The sequence below is a fragment of the Nelusetta ayraudi genome, unplaced genomic scaffold (assembly GCF_046127955.1).
Source record: "Nelusetta ayraudi isolate G7.1 ecotype Tasmania unplaced genomic scaffold, CSIRO-AGI_Nayr_v1 ptg000018l, whole genome shotgun sequence".
Classification (NCBI taxonomy): Eukaryota; Metazoa; Chordata; class Actinopteri; order Tetraodontiformes; family Monacanthidae; genus Nelusetta; species Nelusetta ayraudi.
Genome location: NW_027466068.1, coordinates 4,835,069 through 4,855,183, shown reverse-complemented (window position 1 = coordinate 4,855,183; position 20,115 = coordinate 4,835,069). Strand labels below are relative to the sequence as shown.

Genomic DNA, 20,115 nt, shown 5'->3' with positions numbered 1-20,115 from the left:
GGGATTAACTGATCTTGCATTTCTTTATACCACTCGGAGGTAAAACCATCCATTCCTGGGGATTTTCCTCCTTTTAACTTTCCAATAACTGCTCGTAGTTCTTCGTCGGTTATCTCCGATATTAATTTTTTATTTTGTTCACTCGTGACTGTAGGGAGAGTCAGGTGGGAAAGAAAGATGTCTATCTGATGATCGTTGTTTAATTTGGGTTGGGAATATAAGGTCTGATAAAAGTTTTTAAAACATTTATGAATATTTCCCAGTCCTGTCTCAACACCATTTGTATTTGTGTTTCGTATTTTATAAATAGTTCTATTTGACTGTTGTTTTCGTAATTTAAATGCTAAGAGCTTGAGCGATTTCTCCCCCCCCTTCATAATATTTTTGTCTTGTAAGGAGAAGTTTCTTTTGTATCTCTAGTGTGTTTAACTCATCCAATTCTCTTTTCACTTCCTTGATTTTAATATTTGTTACCTCCCGGAAGGTTTTAGAATGCTCCTGTTGGAGTTTCCTTAACTCCTCCTCCAGTTTGTATTGTTTTTGTAATCTCATTTTCTTTTCGTTTGAGGAGATCGCTATTATTTTACCCCTGATCACCGACTTTAACGCATCCCAGAGTATAATTGGCCCCACCTCTTCATTGTCGTTTTCATCCAAGTATCTTTTAATTTCATCTTTCAAATTATTTTTAATAATTTTATTTTTCAGCAAGTTTGTGTTAAACCTCCAGAGAGTGAATCTGTTTTTCTTAGTCAGAAAAAAAGACATATAAATTGGACTGTGGTCCGAGTTAGGGCTCTGGCCGATTTCACATTTTTCTATCCTATGAATATCATCTTTGAGCATGAAAAAATAATCTATGCGTGAGTATACTTTGTATGGAGTGGAGTAATGCGTGTAATCCCGACGACATGGATTTTTAACTCTCCATACATCCACCAATCCAGTTTCTTCTAACATGTTTCTGATTCTTTTACTGATAGTTTGTGTATTAGATTATCCATCAGACGAATCCAAATTCGGGTTTAATCTAACATTAAAGTCCCCGGCATATATCAATACCCCTTGACTTTTTGTTACTGTCATTTCAAATATGTGTCTATAGAAGGTCCAGTCGCTACCAGGTGGAGCATAAACATTAATAAGAGTTATCAGGACGCCATCAATTTTCCCTGTAGTCAAAACAAATCTGCCTTCCTTGTCTTTATGTTCTGCAATATGTTCATAGTGCAGGGTACTTGATATTAAAGTTGCCACCCCTCTTCGCCTCCCCGAAGCATGGGAAGAAAAATACACATATTTATATCCCATCTTATTCAACTTGGCATGTTCGGAATCGTCTAGGTGGGTTTCCTGCAGAAAAGCTATTTGGACCTTTTCTTTCTTTAATTTAGATAAAATCTTCCATCTTTTTATCGGATTATGCATCCCATTTATATTGAATGAAACCACCTTCAGTTGTTTTCTTTCCATTTAAGTGATGTCTTCCATTTCACCAATCACATTGGAGAGCCCCCTCAAGCCCACTAGAACTAAAAGAACATGAACAGATAAAGCAAGAACATACATACTCACTGCACAATGAAAAAACAAAAAAACAAAAAACAAAACAAAACAAGCTCGGCTTCCAAACAGGGGTCCATAACCTAGACCCTGTTGAGCTTCTTGGTGACAGCCCGGAAGGGAATGTCCTCCCAAATCTATTGGTGAGGGCCCTTCAGGTGGCAGCAGCACAGTTCCGGATGGACCCTGACGAACCTTTTTGTGAAACTATCATCTTTAACTTAGCCTATGTAGAAATTTCTATCTGAGAAGTGTACCTCAAGAGGAAAAACATGGTATCCTTCAGTTCTCAAGGAGCTGGTGGTGATGTTCTCCTAAATGCCCGGAGCCTCTCTTTGTAGTTGACTTCTCTTGAAGACCTGGAGGCGCCTTTCTCTCTTCTCCCTCCTGTCCTAGTCCAGGTCAGCCGCTCGATCTGCTCCTTCAGGGAATCAGGTGAACTCATGACTTTCACTTTGTAACCTCTTTTGACCATGTCCTCCGTAGCCTCCTCTATGTTGTCGTAGGTTCTGGGCCCTTCTTCATATCTCACTCGCAATCTCGCCGGAAAAAGGGTCTGGAACGAGACCCCGTTCTCCTTCAGAGCCCTACGAACCTCCGTATACTCTCGTCGTTTTCTGAGAATGACTGGTGGGTAGTCGTGGTCGAGATTTATTCGCTTTTCACGCCAAAAGAGTCCCTTTTGTTGCCAAGCCTTGCGCAGTACAGACTCTTTCATTTTGAAGCTCGAAAACCTCACAAGTATTGAACGTGGTGATACATTCTTCGGGGGTTGCGGTCCCAGCGCCCGATGTGCTCTTTCTATCCGCACGTCTGCCGCGTTCTCGACCAGACCGAGCCCCTCTTTCAGTAAGGTCTCTACAAATGTAGTCATCGACTCCGAGTCCTTCTCGGACCCCTCCGGAACACCGTAGATCCTGACATTTTCCCGACGAGATCGACTGTCTAGGTCCGTTAGCTTTTCTTCCAGCTTCACGTGTAACTTTAGCAGCCCGGTTAACACTTCCTCCGTGTTTAGAGTCCTCTCTTCATTTTTCTCCACCCGCTCCTCCACTTCGCTGATTCTTGCATTCGTTTTATTAATTTCCTCCTTGATAGACTTCAGTTGTTTGTTGTTTTCCTGACGGAAACCTCTCAGTTCTTCTAGTAACACTTCTAAGCTAGCCATCTCGTCCTCGCTTCTTCGTTAGCGCGTGGCTTCACGGAGTTAGCTGTAACTACTTCCTTTCTCTTGCCGATTGTTATATAGAAGCAGGGGCTTCGTTTGTTGTCTTACCCCCTCTGTACGTTTACCGTGGTATGTGGAAATTATATTACTCAACTGGATGGGGGTAGGTCTGTGATTTCTTCGGTTCTTTCGGGAGCCGTTCTATCGAGCTACCATCTCCATGAGTCTCCAGACTCTCGAACTTTCAAAGCTCGCGAGCTTGGAAGCCCAGACTCCCAGGTCATAGTCATGCGCACCAAGCATTCAGCATAAGGGATCTTCCCTTGGCCAAGCAGCCAGGGCGCATGATCAATTGGAGGCATAGTGACAGGACCGTCCACTGTCACAAAAACAAGCTCATGTTACTCTTTGATGTGTCTTCATCTTTCTATGGGATGTGTATTTTTATATAGGATGCATGGCAAAGTAGAAGTCATGTTAGAAATTATCCAATGATTGCAATATGATCTCAACTCATTTCTTTATCATGATTGAAATGAAATGATTCCAAAGCTTGAAATAATGACAGTGGCTGGAGATGATAACAATGTGCAGTGTTGAGTGGAAGAAGCACTGCCTTCCACTGGTGGTGACTGTTGACTGAGACAAGGATGAAATAGATCCTGGAACTCAGCCTGGTCTGGAGCAGCTCACTCCACACAATAAATCTCCATGGTAACTTCTAGCAGAACATATCTCACTTCCACCTATCCCACTGTTGTGCAACCACATGAAACATCAATTGATCCAGGATAACCAAGATATCCCGGCTTAATCCCTCATCCTAGTTTCCTGCAACAGGGCCCAGTCAAGTGAAAATCATGACAACAATAACAAGAGTGATAGAAGTTGTAGAGTGAAGAGGGTGAACTGACCACAGAGTCTCCAGTTTACAGTCTGGACTCTGCAGAAAACCACTCAGCACCTTCACTCCTGAATCCTGCAGCTGGTTGAGACTCAGGTCCAGGTGTCTGAGGTGGGAGGGGTTGGACTTCAGAGCTGAGAGCAGCCAATCACAGCTGAGCTCTGACAACCTGCAGCTCTCCAACCTGAATGTAGAATAAATGATGGAGAGTTTTTCCAGGGTGTCATCACTCTGAACATCAAAGTGAAATGTGGACTTCAGAATCTGACACGACAGAAACAGAGAGGGAGGGAGAGAGGGTGAGTGAGTGAGCGCTGCAATCTGAAATCTGACCACTAGATTGCAGTATTTTACACACTGGACCTTTAAACCCAGTTTCACTCATTTCAAACACAAACCAGTGACTTCAAATTGAATTTCCAACAGCAGTGAAGTGAAAATCATGACAACAACAACAAGAGTGACAGAAGTTGTAGAGTGAAGAGGGTGAACTGACCTCAGAGTCTCCAGTTTACAGTCTGGACTCTGCAGAAATCCACTCAGCTCCTTCACTGTTGAATCCTGGAGCTGGTTCTGACTCAGGTCCAGGAGTCTGAGGTGGGAGGGGTTGGACTTCAGAGCTGAGAGCAGCCAATCACAGCTGAGCTTTGACAAACTGCACCTCTCCAACCTGAATAAAGAATGAATATTTGATTCCTTCCATGGTGTAAATGTCATATTAAGAGTCATTCCTCCCTGTTGATGATCCAGATGTGCGGCTGTTGGGATCACTGAGTCATTCCCTCAAAGGAGTCATTGTGCCAGTGGGTTGTCAACACAATAACAACAGCAGTGTGTCAGTCAGTGTGCAGCCAATCAGCAGTGAAGATGGAAAATAATCAGTGAGTCCTTTGTGTGCTTGTGGCTGTTTTCAGTCATCAGAGTCTTGTTACAAGTCAAACACATTCAAAGGACAAGATGAAGAAATACTGCTGCACTATTAATCTGCCTTCACAGGATCTTCTGCTCAGTCATGTGACCTTCATCACCAATCAACAACTTCCATTGAGCTCTCAAGTGACTGGAGACATTTTCCACACTTTCTTCCACCATCCAAAGTCTTTTCTGGCTGCAGATTGTTGACATGAAAATATCAACAACATCCACTTTGTCTAGATGAGTCTTTAATATCTGCTTCAAAGTCTTCACACTGAGCAGCGTTACACACCAGTTGTCATCTGCTGACGCACACTGTCCACCAGTAGAAAGCAGGAACTGACCTGAGAACTTCCAGTCTGCAGTTTGGACTCTGCAGTCCAGCACAGAGCAGCTTCACTCCAGGATCCTTCAGGATTGTCCAGCTCAGGTCCAGCAGTGTGAGGTGGGAGGGGCTGGACTGCAGAGCTGAAGACACCACTGCACAGTGAAGATCTGAGAGTTGAACACTGAATGAAGGAGAGCAGAATGAGAAGTTGCTGCTTCCATCATCATCACCATCATCATCATCATTACCATCATCATAATCTTCATCACCATCATCTTCATCATCATCATCATCATCACCACCACCACCATCATCATCTTCATCATTATCACCATCATCATCTTCATCACCATCATCATCTTCATCACCATCATCATCATCACCACCATCATCATCACCACCTCCATCATCCTCATCATCGTCATCATCATCATCATCATTACCATCATCATAATCTTCATCACATCATCTTCATCATCATCACCACCACCACCATCATCATCTTCATCATTATCACCATCATCATCTTCATCACCATCATCATCATCACCACCATCATCATCACCACCTCCATCATCCTCATCATCATCATCATCATCATCATCATCATCATCACCTCCATCATCATCATCATCATCATCATCAACATCATCATCACCACCATCACCATCATCTTCATCATGAATGATTGAAGAGTTGATTTTGGTTGACAGTGTAAATTCAATCAATCTTGTGCAATCAACTGACAACAATGAAAAAGAAGCTTCCCAAACAAATGTGCACATTATAAACACTCACAACAACAAAAACATAACAACTGTGTGAAGGAAAAAGCAGCAGGCTGAAGCCCAAGCTGATTCTTGCCTCTCCTATACAGTCCATAAGATTAGCTGGAATAATTAGTCAGACAAAATCAAAAAGGAAAAAAAGAGAAGTGCAACTCAACAAAATATGCTTGACATTATTCTTCATCATTGACTCACAATTCAACACACATACACACACACACACACACACACACACACACACACACACACACACACAGTGTTTACATACCTTACTGAATGTATCACAGCCTTCCTGCAGTTCCTCACAGCTGGAATCAGTCTCAATCTTCCCTCCCAGGTTGTGTTGTACTTGCTGGGGTCCAACTCCTCCATAACCTCCTCTGACATCTGCAGCATGTAGGCCAGAGCTGAACACTGGATGGCTGAGAGTCCCTTCTCTGATCTGTTCTCTGACTGCAGGAACTCTTGGACCTCCTGATGCACTGACTGATCCTTCACCTCCAGCAGACAGTGGAATATGTTGATGCTTCTGTCAGGAGAAACATCACCAGTGTTCAGCTCCTTCAGGTTGTTGATGACCTTCTGTAAGGTTCCTGTATGATTGTCAGTGAGACCCAGCAGGCCTCCTAAGAGTCTATGGTTGGATTCCAGACTGAGTCCATGGAGAAAGCGAACAAACAAGTCCAGGTGACCGTTTGGACTCTGCAGGGATTTCTTCATCATCTTCTGAAGGAACTCATCCAGGGATTCTCCAGAGTGACCATCTTCTGTCCTCTTCCAGTTGGTGTGACAGTGGAAGCTGAAGACTGCAGCCAGAAACTCCTGGACGCTCAGATGAACGAAGCAGTAGACGGTTTTGTGGAAGATCACACTCTCTCTTCTGAAGATCTCTGTACAAACTCCTGAGTACAAAGAGGCGTCAGTCACACTGAGACCACACTTCTCCAGGTCTTCACTGTAGAACATGATGTTTCCACTCTCCAGATGTTCAAATGCCAGCTGGCCCAGCTTCAGAAGAAGCTCCCTGTCAGCCTCCGTCAGCTCCTGTGGACCTCCTCCATACTTGTGCTGCTTCCTCTTGGTCTGGACCAGCAGGAAGTGTGAGTACATGTCAGTCAGGGTCTTGGGCAGCTCTCCTCTCTGCTCTGAGTTCAACATGCTCTCCAGAACTGTGGCAGTGATCCAGCAGAAGACCGGGATCTCACACATGATGTGGAGGCTCCTGGAGGCCTTGATGTGGGAAATGATCCTGCTGGACACATCTCCTCTATCTCTGAACCTCCTCCTGAAATACTCCTCCTTCTGGTCATCGGTGAAGCCTCGTACTTCTGTCAGCCAGTCCACACATGACGGAGGGATCTGATTGGCTGCTGCAGGTCTGGAAGTTATGCACAGCAGAGCCGAGGGAAGCAGATCTCCTCTGATCAGGTTTGTTAGCAGGACGCTGACTGACTTCTTCTGAGTGACGTCAGTCACCACCTGGTTCTTCTCAAAGTCCAGAGCCAGTCTGCTTTCATCCAGGCCGTCCAAGATGAGGAGAAGTTTGCAGACATGCAGCTGCTCTGCTGTGAGCTTCTCTAACGTTGGATGAAAAACATGGAGAAGCTCCAGAAGACTGTCGTGCTGCTCTTTGACCAAGTTGAGCTCCCTGAATGAGAGAGGAAGCACCAGATGAAGGTCCTTGTTCTCCAGGCCCTGGGCCCAGTCCAGAGTGAACTTCTGCACTGAGAAGGTTTTTCCAACCCCAGCGACGCCGTTGGTCAGCACCACTCTGACTCTGAGTCCCTGCTGCTCAGGTGAGGCTTCAAAGATCTGGCTGCACCTGATTGGACGGTCGTGGAGGCTCTTCTTGGTCTTCTTGGTCTCCATGGTCTCAGAGGTCTTGGTGGTCTTCTTGGTCTTCTTGGTCTTCTTGGTCTTGGTGGTCCTCTTGGTCTTCTTGGTCTTCTTGGTCTTCTTGGTCTTCTTTGTCTCTGTGGTCTTCTTGGTCTCTGTGGTCTTCTTGGTCTTGTTGGTCTCCAGCTGCCTGACCTCATGCTCTCTGTTGACCTCCTCACTCAGTCCCTCAGTGATGTAGAGGTCAGTGTAGATGCTGTTGAGGAGGGTTTGACTTCCTGCTTCTTCACCTTCAGTCACACGTTCACATCTCCTCTCCAGACTGATCTTCTGCTGCTGTAGAAGCTCCTGCAGACCATCATCAGCCTCTGGAGCAGAGAAAAGGTTGGAGAAGAAAACATCAGTGTGACAGTGTGAGCATCATTTTCTCTCCACAACTTTTCAGCTGCTGTGGTGAAGCTGCTGTGTGACTGTTTGCTCTCAACGTCCCTCAGTGAATCTTCTCACTGGAGGTCCTGACGTGATCTCAGAGGGAGAAGTGAAGGAGGTGCCGGTGGACAGTCTTACTGTGATCAGTCTGGCTGTGACTGGCAGGTTGCAGTGCTGCTCCACACTGAAGACACGAGGACTCACCTGATGGAGCAGACCGGTCCCAGAATGAGCCAATGAACCTTCTGTATAACGAGGACGTCCAGCTCATCCTGGCCTGCTGCTGCTGCTGCTGCTGCCGCTGTAGAAGCTCCTTCAGCTGCTGCTTCTCACCACCAGGACTCCCCTCCGTCTTCCTGTGGAGACACTTTGGCTTTGAGTGAGTGGATCAGTTGTTGGTGTCCATCACTTGTCAGCTGTTTTTCTGACTCCATCATTAGTTGGATGGAATCATTGTCTCCATCAACACTAACTGACAGCCTGCTGGCCTCCTAGTGGGCTCTTCACAAATCACTTCTTGTCTTTTGCTCTCTTTTCTAAATTCAATCCCTTCATGCAGCTTCACAATCAAAGAATTTGACCCACAAAGAATGGAGCGCAGCCGTTAATGACGGCGTCTTTTAGCCACCACGTTGCGCCCGTCATGGATTTGTAGCTGTTTTCTAGGCTGGTCTTGTCACATCATCTAATATATTATTAGATGACATATTCATCTATCAAATGTATATTTTCTATCTGGTGTGGTTGACACCTGGTGGGCTCTGGTTGAGCAGTGGCTCTGTGGAACTGGCCCTTTGTTTCTCAGCAGACAGAGACAGTGGAGTCACATTGCACTGAACTTTGGATTGAAATTCATCTCAGTGGAGTTGAGCTGCACTTTATGACAGAGCATCAAACATTCCTGCCACTGCATAAAGTTCAGTCTCAGAAAGGCTTTGCTGCATTTCAACATGATGAATGTGACCATGTCAAAGGGGGGGTGGAAGACAGAGTGGGTGGGAGAAAGAGGGGGGGGCAGAGAGAGAGAGGATTGATTGATTTTCAGCAGTATTATTATGTTGACATAGTTTTTCTATTGGCTGGAAATGTCTTGTTGCCAGGCAGAAAGATCAACTCCCCAGTATGATACAACTGATGCTTGCATTGTGGCTACAAACAAAACCAAACAAGCAAAAACTGGTCAAACAGCGCCCCTCAGTGGCAGAACTGGGAGCTGCGAGGACCGACGAGTCATAGGAAGGTTTGAAGGTTCAAGGCCACATTTGAACACATTGTGTTTCTTATTGACATATTATAGAGTGACCTGTCTGAAATATCTGCCTGTTAATCAATGTGTTATTTTTTCAGCATGTGTTCATTTCTCTGTAAAGTCTGCAGTAGAAGGTAGTTTTGACTCGAGGGCGCCCCCTGGCGGCTCTTTCCAGAACTACAGTTGCCATCACTTGTTGGCAGTCCATGATGACGGTGAGAAAAATGTGATTTCCTCTTTGAAGAGCTGCACCTGTTTCTCCCTGACGTGATGAGACTGGACACTTGTTGAGGGATGTGACACTTCCTGTCAGCTCCTGAGGACAACAAGGAGGCCGAGCCTCTAATGCCCCCTACTGGCTGCACTCTGGAAGAGCCCTCCCCCCATCCTCAGGACCAAGTGATCCTCCCTCAACGTGAACACATCACTTCCATGTGAGGAGAGAAGAAGAGACGGCAGAAGTCAGCACTCACACTTCAGTCCTTGAACGCATCATCAGAGACATTCACTGCTGTTGAGTGAAGATGATGGATTCACTGCTGATGAGAAGCAGACTCTCCGTCACATATGTGCTGTGTCTCAATTCAGGGTGTGCACCCTTCAGTCCAAGTGTCCTCCGTCTGAAGGAAGCGTTCTTCAAGGACCCAGCCTAGAAGGACGGACCAAACCCCGCCTCCCCGGTAACCACTGGGGACGGTCTAGCCTTCAGTGTATTTCCTCGTTGCGTCACCACCGTTCCCTCCGGCTGGCCAACCCCAGAAGTGATGTTTTTATAGTATCAAGCCATTGGTTCGCCATCTAACAATGCTGTTGGATGATCAAATAAGTAAAATCCTACGTTAAAAACTGGATACTTTATGTGAAACTTCAATATTTAAATTTATATGACGTGTCTTTACCAGTATTGGCAGCGGGACGGCTTGACTGGTGAGAGGGGCATGATGGGAAATGACACTATTGAGCAGATCAGGACTAAAATATTGATCCGTCCAATACGTGGATTCTCAAATCAATACTCCAGTCATCTGAGGCCTTCCATTGTTTCTCTGGGGTACAGCCAGATAGAAATGCTCCAACTCTGAGGTGTGGGCGGGGCCAAGGCTGATGGGACCGACCAATAGCAAGGTGTTGATTTTTCAACATCAGGTGTTGATGATCAAGCAGGTGTTGTCATCAACAGCTCTGTTGAGTCAGCGGTTCATCTGTATTTCCGGGACAAAGGCCCCTCCTTCCAAGACTCAAAGGTCCAGATTTTAGACACAGAAGACAGATGGTTTGAGAGAAGAGTGAAAGAAGCCACCTGTGTCCACCTAGAGCGACCCTCTGTGAACAGAGAGGAAGACTCCTGCTGCTGCTGCTGCCTCCAGCCAACATGCAGCCAGACGGAGAAGCACTTGGACTTTGAGGTGCTCTTGGGATATTTTCTGATTCTTAGATTCTCTGATCAGTGTTTCTGCTCCCACTTCCCTGAAATCACATGACGCTGTGTTGAGCTGAAGTGCAGCCACGCCCCTCTCTCTCTGCCAGGGTGCATCCAGTGTGGCTGTGGCTCCCAGGAGCAGTTGGAGTGCAAGAGGTGAAGATGGTCTGGTCCTCAAGGATGCTCACTCCATCAAAAGACAAGGGCAGCAAACATTGTGTCAGAAGCAGTGGCAGGAAAACAGTGGCAGAAACTGCACAAGGAGCAGAACACACTGCAGGACAAAGTAGTGATGGACAAATGAAGCTTGTGGGAAACATCCAAGCACTGGAGCCACTGCTTGAAAATGGCTGCAAATGACTGCAAGCTGCAGTAACACTGCCCTCTGCTGGCCACACACACACACACACACACACACACACACACACACACACACACACACACACACACACACACACACACACACACACATCTCAATGAGCAGCATTCAGGATGCTGCATTTATTGTAGAGAAGCTTTGATGCTGAAGTATCATTGCTCTGATCACCTTTGACCTTAAAAAGCCTCGACTTGAAATAATCTCTCTCTCTCAGGGTCAAAGGTCAAGGGTCAGAGGTCAAGGTAGGTCCATTACTACTGTTATTCTCATTGCTTTGTTAATTAAAAAAAGGTTTCAACAATAAATGTTGTACACATGTGTATTTTTGTAAGCATCTTTCACATGTGTATGTTCTTAAACGTGTATATTTCAATAACATTTTAATAATCCTTTGTGTTTGATCTTCAATGTCTTTTTTCAACACATTCTATCATCTGCATGCTTTACCATCTCTTTGAAACACATTCTAATAAATATCGCAGTGTTTTTCAACATATTTTTCAATGCATTGAAAGCTCCTCCAGTTCTCCAGTCAACTCATGTCTTCATTCTGAGGCTGCTGGTGCAATTCCTCCAATCAAATCATCAACACATCAACTGTAGTCAGAGACTTTCATCATCACTATGGACACTGTTGCTTTTCCCGCCGCTTCATCGTTCAACTTTGGCTTCACTTTCAATAGGATGCCGCACTTTTCACGCTCGCCTCCCCTGCAGTCCTCTGGCGCCCCCCAGTGGAGGCTTTGAAAAGCGCAGGGCCAGAGGGATCAGTGGCACTGTTCAAATCCACATTCACTGACTTTACCTTCCTGTTGTTGAGTTGAAACTCCGCCCACCCTCCCAGTTTCAGGGAGCCTGATTGTAACGGAACAATTGAATCAGGGGTCAGACGGTTGGAACCGGGTCAAAGGTCAAATTCATAGGTCAAAGACGTGTATTTCAGGAACGGAAGGTCATATAAAGATGATTCCACCTCTGGCCTGTTCAGAAGGGAGGAATTATGTCAGAGGATCCAGGTTTGAAGTCAAACTACGTCCCGGGGACCATATGCGGCCAATTACACTCTCCAATCCGGCCGACCAAACTTGAAGGAATTATATTAATAGTCATTAAGTCATGAAATAGAAAACAATGAAAACAATTATTTTGTTGTGTTCATTATTTAATTGCCATTAAAGCAACATATTGTCTACACATCCCCTGATATATGTCTTCCTCCAATGAGAAAGCGGCCCCTCTGTCATATTGTAGAAGCCATTATGGCCCACCAGTCAAACAGATTAGAGGCTCACTTAGTGTTGGAGTTGGGCTTGGTTCAAAGTAGCAAGAGAACAAAAGAGGCTTTGCTTCAGAATTGAACCAACAACCAGGATTGGAACCCTGGTTTTCAGCACCACAGTAAGCAGGCTAACCCACTGAGCTAAGCTGCTAAGCAGGTTCCTGAGGTCTGTGCAGGGATGTCACTACATCAATAGACAGCAGTGACTTGACATTGGTGCGTTTCAACACTGGACTCTGCAGGAGAAACAAACAGCCACAGTCACTTTGTACAAGTGCAACACAACAAGTGGAGCTGAAGCCTTTTAGATACAATGAAGAGGAAAGAAAATTCTCCTCACTCTTTGAAAATGGAATTCAAACAGAGTTTGAAAAGAGGGAAGGAGGAGCTCTGTGTTGGGAGTCAGCATTGGGCCCCACAAGACCGTCTTCAGCGCTGAGAAAGCAAAGAACTACAGAGGCCTCAGTGCTTCACCTGACACACTGACACACACTGACACACACACACTGACACACACTGACAAGCAGCGACACAGACACACAACAAAGGACAACAAGTTGCCAAAACCAAAGATTCTTCAACTCATTTCCTCATCAGTGATGAATAATAGAAGATCATCAGCATCAAATCAATCATATATAGGTCACTGTATGATATAATGACACAGTTTATAGTCACGTGTTTACCAGAAGCAGTGGGCTGTATAATAGGATGTATGAACAGGGTGACCTATTGACCTCCACAGTGCTAAGGCTAACAAGGTGGTTAGCTCAGTAGGCTAAATCTCTCACTGTGGTTGTAGAAGATGTGGCTTCAAATCCCACTTGGTACCACATGACCAGGTTTTTACTGTGTATATTTGTACTTTATACTATAGCATGTGTTTTTTTCTGGTTTTCAGACATGTTGAGATTTTGCTTGGAGTAGCGCTGTCTCGTGCTAAGCTACCACAGGACTTTTTTAATAACTTTTAATGAAAGTATTTAAAATTCTTTGTACTTGGAAAAAAACAACATTGTATGCAGATTTTTTCAACTGTTCAGAGAAGAGCTTCAATCAGTTCTCCAGGAGCTGCATCCCATCAGCCCACAGATGGCTCAGTTAATAAGACAACTAACTGTGAATCACAAGGTTGTTGGTTCGAGTCCCACCATGGGCTGAGACTCCTACGGGCCCAAAAGATCAGTAGAAGTGACTTCAGAGTTTTCACGTAGCTCAGCATGAAAAGCAAAATGTCTCTGAATACTGGATGCTTCAATTGAGATGACAAATTGCTCCTCTTGAATTGAAAACACTAGTCCCTACTGAGTGACAAAACCTTTGCCAATACTCTTTCTTTGCACACTTTATGATTCTTCCTACCCTGGCTTGTGATCTTTGATATACAATAAGACTCTGATCATTAAGATTCTGTTTGAAGACTTTCAATACCTTGTTTCTGCTTTGAATTGCCTCATCACAACCACCTGAGCCTTGGTGGTCAGCTTTTAACTAGCAAGCCCCTCCCTCTGGACCAACCCACAATGAAGTGGCAAATGACAAAAGCAGCCAATAGAAGGCCTTCAGTCAACATTAGAGGCTCCCTACCGTCACTCTCACAAGCAAAACAAAAATACACACAATTCCACTGCTTCCCCCTGACAAGTCAACCTCAAAGTCGTAGCACAACACTCCTGATTGGATGATTACTGAAGTACACGTGATGCTCCACTATCAGCAGCAGCCCTGTGCAGATGGCTCCTGTTAGCTCTATCAGCAGCACTTGAGAGCAGCTCTGGTTCCGACCCAGTGACTGTGGAGGAGGGAGACAGCAGTTAACAGAAGCCCTCAGCAAACAATGAAAGGATGAGTGTGTATGAATCAATAACCTGACTGGCCTCAACACACACTGTGTGTGTTCTGCAAATATACTGACTGAAAAAACATCTCCTTATGTTTGAACTGTTCAATGTATTCTATATTGTTGTCTGTTGTTTGAAATGATTCTCTTCCTATGTTGACATTTGACTTTGGATTGATTGTAGATGATGGGAGTAGAACTCTGTTCAAGCCCTTTGGGCTTTGTTCCCTCCTTGTTTTAAATTGTGCTCAATAAATCAATACAAATACAAATATATGTGAGGGTAGGTGATGGTGTCAATGTTCAAATGTTTCTTGACAATGACAGAGGGGAATCTTTTTTTTCCCTTGTCCTGTCTGGCCATCATGAGCAGCAGAAGTGTGTCCGAATGTCTTCATGATGGCTGACAGATTTGATTCTCAAAGGCGGAGCTTGTGAGCCCAGGGTGTGAATGACACGGGTGGGTTCAGGAAGGACCTGATGACTGCTTTGATTCTATTTTGATGGATGAGTGATATTGTGGCCAGGACTGAGGGAGGGACAGAGAGAGAAAAAGAGAGAAAAAATTGGATGGAAGTGAGGGCTTGGGAGAGCAACTGGCAACAATGTACAGGTATTGTGTCCAAACAACAACAGATATTAGTTTACATAATTAATGATCCAAAAATGAACTCATTCAAATAGTAAACAGATGAACTCAGAGCTGGTGGGGAAGAGGTCCAGAGCAGTGAGCCACCCTGGCCAGAGGCCACCAGCCCCCCGAAGAGCCAGGACCAGAGGGCTGGGAGGCAGACACCCCTGGATGGAGGACAGGAAGCACAACCTGGCCCCCGGATGGATGGGGACCCCCAGGACAAGAGAGTACCAGAACCAGGCCCTGGACCAGAACCCAGGCCCTTCACCCACTGGACAAGACAAGGCACGACAGAGAGGCTGGTCACATGGAGCAGCCTCTGAAAGACTGCTTTGACTCCACAGACTGGGACGCATTGCAGGGCTCTCACAACCACAACATGGACCAGATGGTTGACTGCACTACGGACTTTAGAAACTTCTGTATGGACGCTGTTGTTCAAGTTGGATCTGGACGCTGCTTTGCCAACAACAAGCCCTGGAGAACCAGCGACATCAAGGACCTTCTGAACCAGGAGAAGATTTTCAAAGATGCTGAGCGACAGGAGTTCCAGCGGGTCCAGAGGGAACTCAGAGTCCAAGTCAAGGAGGCGAGGGAGCAGCACAGAAGGAAAAATGAAGAAAGGATGCAGAACAACAATATGAGGGAGGTGTGGGAGAGGATGAAGACCATCACTGGCTGCAGCTCAAAGAGAGGTGGCCACTGTCAGAAAGCTCCCACACATGTGTTGTTTAGTGCTCACCACTTGGGGGCGGTGTTGTACCTCTGTTGGCCACCGTCATTCACTCATTTATTACGTCTGTGCCTGACTGCACCTGATAGCGCTGTCAGTCAGTTAGTCATCAGCCTCCCGGCACGTCACTGCCCCCTACCGGTGCGGCGCGGTACTTTCTGCCTGGCCTGGTGTATTTTCACTTCGTTCACACGTATTTTCATGGATCATTAGAAAGAATACACTGGTCACAAACACTCATTGAATGTATTAGACAGCCTGTGGAACTTCAGCAGATGTAGTACATCAGTAATAGTAGTAATCAAGCATGATAGATAGATAGATAGATAGATAGATATTAATACATTTTATTTGTGTGGCACATTTTAGAAACCTCAGACACTTTACAAAGTCATTAACATAATAAAATCAATAGTGTAGTGTGTCTGTTGATGAGCACCATGGTCTTGGCCTGGGCTTGAAGAAGCAACCATCTCTTTGAAATGTCCCACTGTGGGTCTCCACATGATCTTCTGTGCAACAATTTGTCCTGTGAGCTCACTGGAAGAGTCTGCAGAGGAAGCAGAAGATGAGGGTGTCTACCTCTCAGCTGCAGCAGCTCACCATCTTCACCACTGTGCTGACTGGTGGAGGCGTCGCCACCATGTACTACCTACAGCAGAGTGAGTTCCATTCACTAACACCATTCACACCTTCACATCTCTGTGTGTAGGAAGAACTCTCTGGAGCTGCTTCAATGGACCACAGTGACAGACAAAACAAAGCATCCCAGCACTGCAGGCCACCAAACTACCAGTGGAGTTAAAATCAGGTTCTTGATGTCTGAAGATTCTGTCTGTCATGAACAGAGTCGGGTCGGAACCGCAGCGGTACCGTCTACACCGTGTGCACAATTATTAGGCAAGTTGTATTTTTGAGGATTAGTTTGCTATTGTACATCTAGAGTGCTTTTGATCTATCCAAAATGTGAACAAACCATCAAACCGGAACATTTAAGTAGTAAAAGTGAAGTTCTGGCTTTCTTATGAGAATATCTTTATGTACACCATTATTCGGAAACTATTAGTGTGCACAATTATTATGCAACTAAATGAAAAACAAAGATTTTCGCATCTCACTTGTTTATTTTTACATGTTAAAGTGAGAATAAAAAAAACCCCTCAGAATTAACAAATAAACATTTCAGAAATAATAATAATAATAATAATAATAATAATAATAATAATAATAATAATAACAATAATAATAATAATAATAATAATAATGAGAGCAGGCCTTCGCTGAGGCTCAGTCCCGAATATTAATAATAATAATTTAAAAAAAACAGTCACCAGTATCGCCACCCTTCTTTTCAATAACATTCACAAGCCTTCCATTCGCGGAGTTTAGTCAGTTTCTTGATCTGGTCAGAATCAACTTTTTGTACAGCTGCCGAAACCCTGTTCAGAGAGGTGCACTGTTTACCTTTACTCTAAATGTCCTGCTTAAGAACGGCCCAAAAGTTCTCAATAGGGTTTAAGTCAGGTGAAAAGGGGGACCATGTCATTAGTTTTTCATTTTTAAGGCCTTTACTGGCCAGCCACACAGTGGAATACTTTGATGCATGTGATGGAGCATTGTCTTGCATAAAATCAAAGTCCTCTTGAAAGATGCAGACTTTTTCCTGTACCACTGCTTGAAGAAAGTGTCTTCTAAAAATTGGCAGTAGGTCTGAGAGTTGATTTTGAGTCCATATTCAACCCAAAAAGGTCCAACTGCTCATCTTTAACAATACCTGCCCATACCAGTACCCAGAGATGGGGACTCGAGTTAAAGACTCGTACTCGAGTCGCATTTTTGGAGACTCCAGACTCGACTCGGACTCGATCCTAAAAGACTCGAGAATTGACTCGACTCGAGATCAAAGACTCGTGGGCAATCTTTAATTTAATTTTATTTTTTTGTTGTTTTATTTATTTATTTATTTTTCACAAAACCACCTCCGATGCGCGACGCATCGCGTCACATCCCTCCCTCTCTCCTTCATTATCAGTCATCATGGCAAGTGCAAGTGGAGCAGCTGCTGCTAAAGAAAGTCCACCGCCAGGTTCGCTACCCTTTATATTAACGCACTGCTACACAAACTTCAAACAGAACGGCAGAGACAGAACTGCAAAATGTAAATGCTGCAAAAGGACAATAAAAGAAAAAGGTTCCACAACCAGCAACTTCCTGCGGCACATTGAAAAGGTGCACAAGGAAAGGTACGTTGTACTCATAGTGTTTTTGCATACATTGTCTAGTTATTGTTTAGCTTAGTGCATTACCAAGAAGAAACGGTCGGGCCGTGGTGTTCAACGAGACCGCAGTGTAACGTTAAACAAACACCACGGCTTGGTTACCGCCGTTTTACAAGCTAGCTTGTTGCGCTAGCTTGTTGCGCTAGCTTATCACACTAGTGTTTAGGGTTGCCACCCGTCTCGTTTTTCCCAGAATTGTTCTCTTTTTTCACCACCTGTCCCGGGAAAAATAAAATCTCTCCCGGGACACAATTTGTCCCGTTGTTTAGGGAAAATGACAAAACCTCATTTGATTTCCATCTGTGGTCTAGATAGGGTTGCCAACCCTCCCGTAAATATACGCACTTCACGTTTTACCCGTATATTTCGGGGATGCCTCCGCCTCCCCCCCATGTCCCGGATTTGAAACTCGAGGAGGTGGCAACCCTACTAGTGTTTGTGTTACAAAAATGAGCAACCTCCCATGTTGTTCATCTACAGGTATGCTGAATATAAGGCAGCCAAAAAAGTTTCCTGTGGAGAAGCCCAAGAGGGTCAGACTCAGAGCAGCCTCGATTCCTTTGTGGGACTAAAACAAGGAGTGAAAACATACAGCCAGGGCCATCCCCGACAGAAGACCATTACTGACTCCATAATTCATGACCTCATCATCTCATGCAACCTTCCTCTGTCCTTGGTTGACATACCCAGCTTCCAGAACTTCATGTCAGTGGTGGATGAAAAATACTGCCCAGTAAGTCGAAACACCGTTACCAGACGTCTGAGTGATGTAGCATCCGACAAAGAGTACAAGATCAAATCCAAATTACAAAAAGCAGACACTGTGTCTGTGACTGTGGACATTTGGACTGACAGGAGCATGCAAGGCTTTCTAGGTGTAACGGCCCACTTCATGGAAATGGAGAAGAACAGTGTCTCAAGACTGCAGACAGTTCTCTTAAGTTGTGATAGATTCACAGGTTCACACACTGCAATCAGAATCAGTGAACAATTTGAGGAGATATGTGACAAATTTAATGTAAAACACAAATTAGATTACATTATCAGTGATAACGCTTCAAATATGAAGAAGGCCTTTACAGTTTGTTTCCCCTCAACAACTAGAGCTGAGAGGCATGAGTTGGATGACGAGGGTGAAGATGATGATGAGCTAGAAAATGATGACTTATGGGAGGATACAGGTGAAACCCTCCAAGAAGATGTGGACACCATCCAGAGTAGCTGCCGGCAACAGCGGCTGCAGTGCTTTGCCCATTCATTGCAGCTCGTCGTGCGAGATGGACTGAAAGAGACCAAAATTATTAACTGTGCATTGGCAAAGGTGACAAAATTCTGCAGTTTACTTCATACAACTTGTGGACTTAAGGAAGCTTTTAAGAAAACGTATGGAGCCAATCGGAGCATCCCCTCTGCTGTAGCAACTCGTTGGAACTCGACTCTCCGCCTTGTACAGGCAGTCACTGACCTTGATCCCTAAAGCCTTAACACTCTCCTGGAAGATGAAAGACACAAAAGCCTGTGCCTAACAGGCAGAGAGTTGAGCCAGCGGAAAGAGCTTGTGGAAATTCTGGGCCCGTTTCTTCAAGCAACAGATCTCACACAAGCAGAGAAGGTGGTTACTCTCAGTGCGGCTCTCCCTAGCATTCTATCACTCAACAGCCACCTCAACAGTATGCAGAAGAAAGCTCATTACCTGCGCGGTTTAGTGAAAGCCCTACAGCAGTCCCTCCAACGCCGTTTTCAGGTATGATGGGAGCTATAAAAAGAAAACATTTTCACCCACTTCTTTACTTCTGTAAACCTGTGATCTGACCGTAAAGCTGAATTTGATGATCTGATTTTGTTTCAGGGGATGTTCGTAAATGTCAGAATGGAGGAGTCGGACAAGCCTGCAGGAGACCTGCCCTTTGGAGATAAGGTTTACATGATGGCTGCACTACTGGACCCATACTACTGCCTCTTTTGGCTGGAGCATGATGTTCCCATCCCAAATGATGTCAAGAGTGATGTGAAGGAGATGGTAATGGGTAAGTTTACTTGTGATAGATTCCTTAACTTATATATTCCTTAATTTAATCATCACTATTTGTATAACTAAGATCATGATCTGATGAACATAATCTAACTAACCATGTTTTTTGTGGACATTTTTCAGATCATGTCTTGGCTGATGCTTCTCAAGTCACTGTACGTCAAGAGAACAGCAGCGGTGGTGAAGATGACAAGGAGCAGTCACCGACACCTGCCAAAGTTCCTCGCCTGTTCTCAGCCTATCAGAAGAAAAGCAAGAAGAACCCAGACCATGCCTCATCTGTCAGGGCTGAACTCAAGCGCTACATCCAGAATTCGGAGTCCACTGCGGCCAATGAAG

General features: G+C 44.9%; 1 protein-coding gene across 1 annotated transcript in view; it reads right to left on the bottom strand.

The window, feature by feature from the left end:
* Positions 1-7,570, bottom strand: part of LOC142888000 (NLR family CARD domain-containing protein 3-like) — a 65,054-nt gene extending 57,484 nt beyond the window's left edge. Inside the window, exon 1 of the mRNA XM_076026007.1 lies at positions 5,935-7,570. Coding sequence (XP_075882122.1) covers positions 5,935-7,535 — 1,601 coding nt within the window. The 5' untranslated portion in view covers positions 7,536-7,570. The remainder of the gene's footprint in view (positions 1-5,934) is intronic.
* Between the last annotated feature and the right edge of the window lie 12,545 nt (positions 7,571-20,115).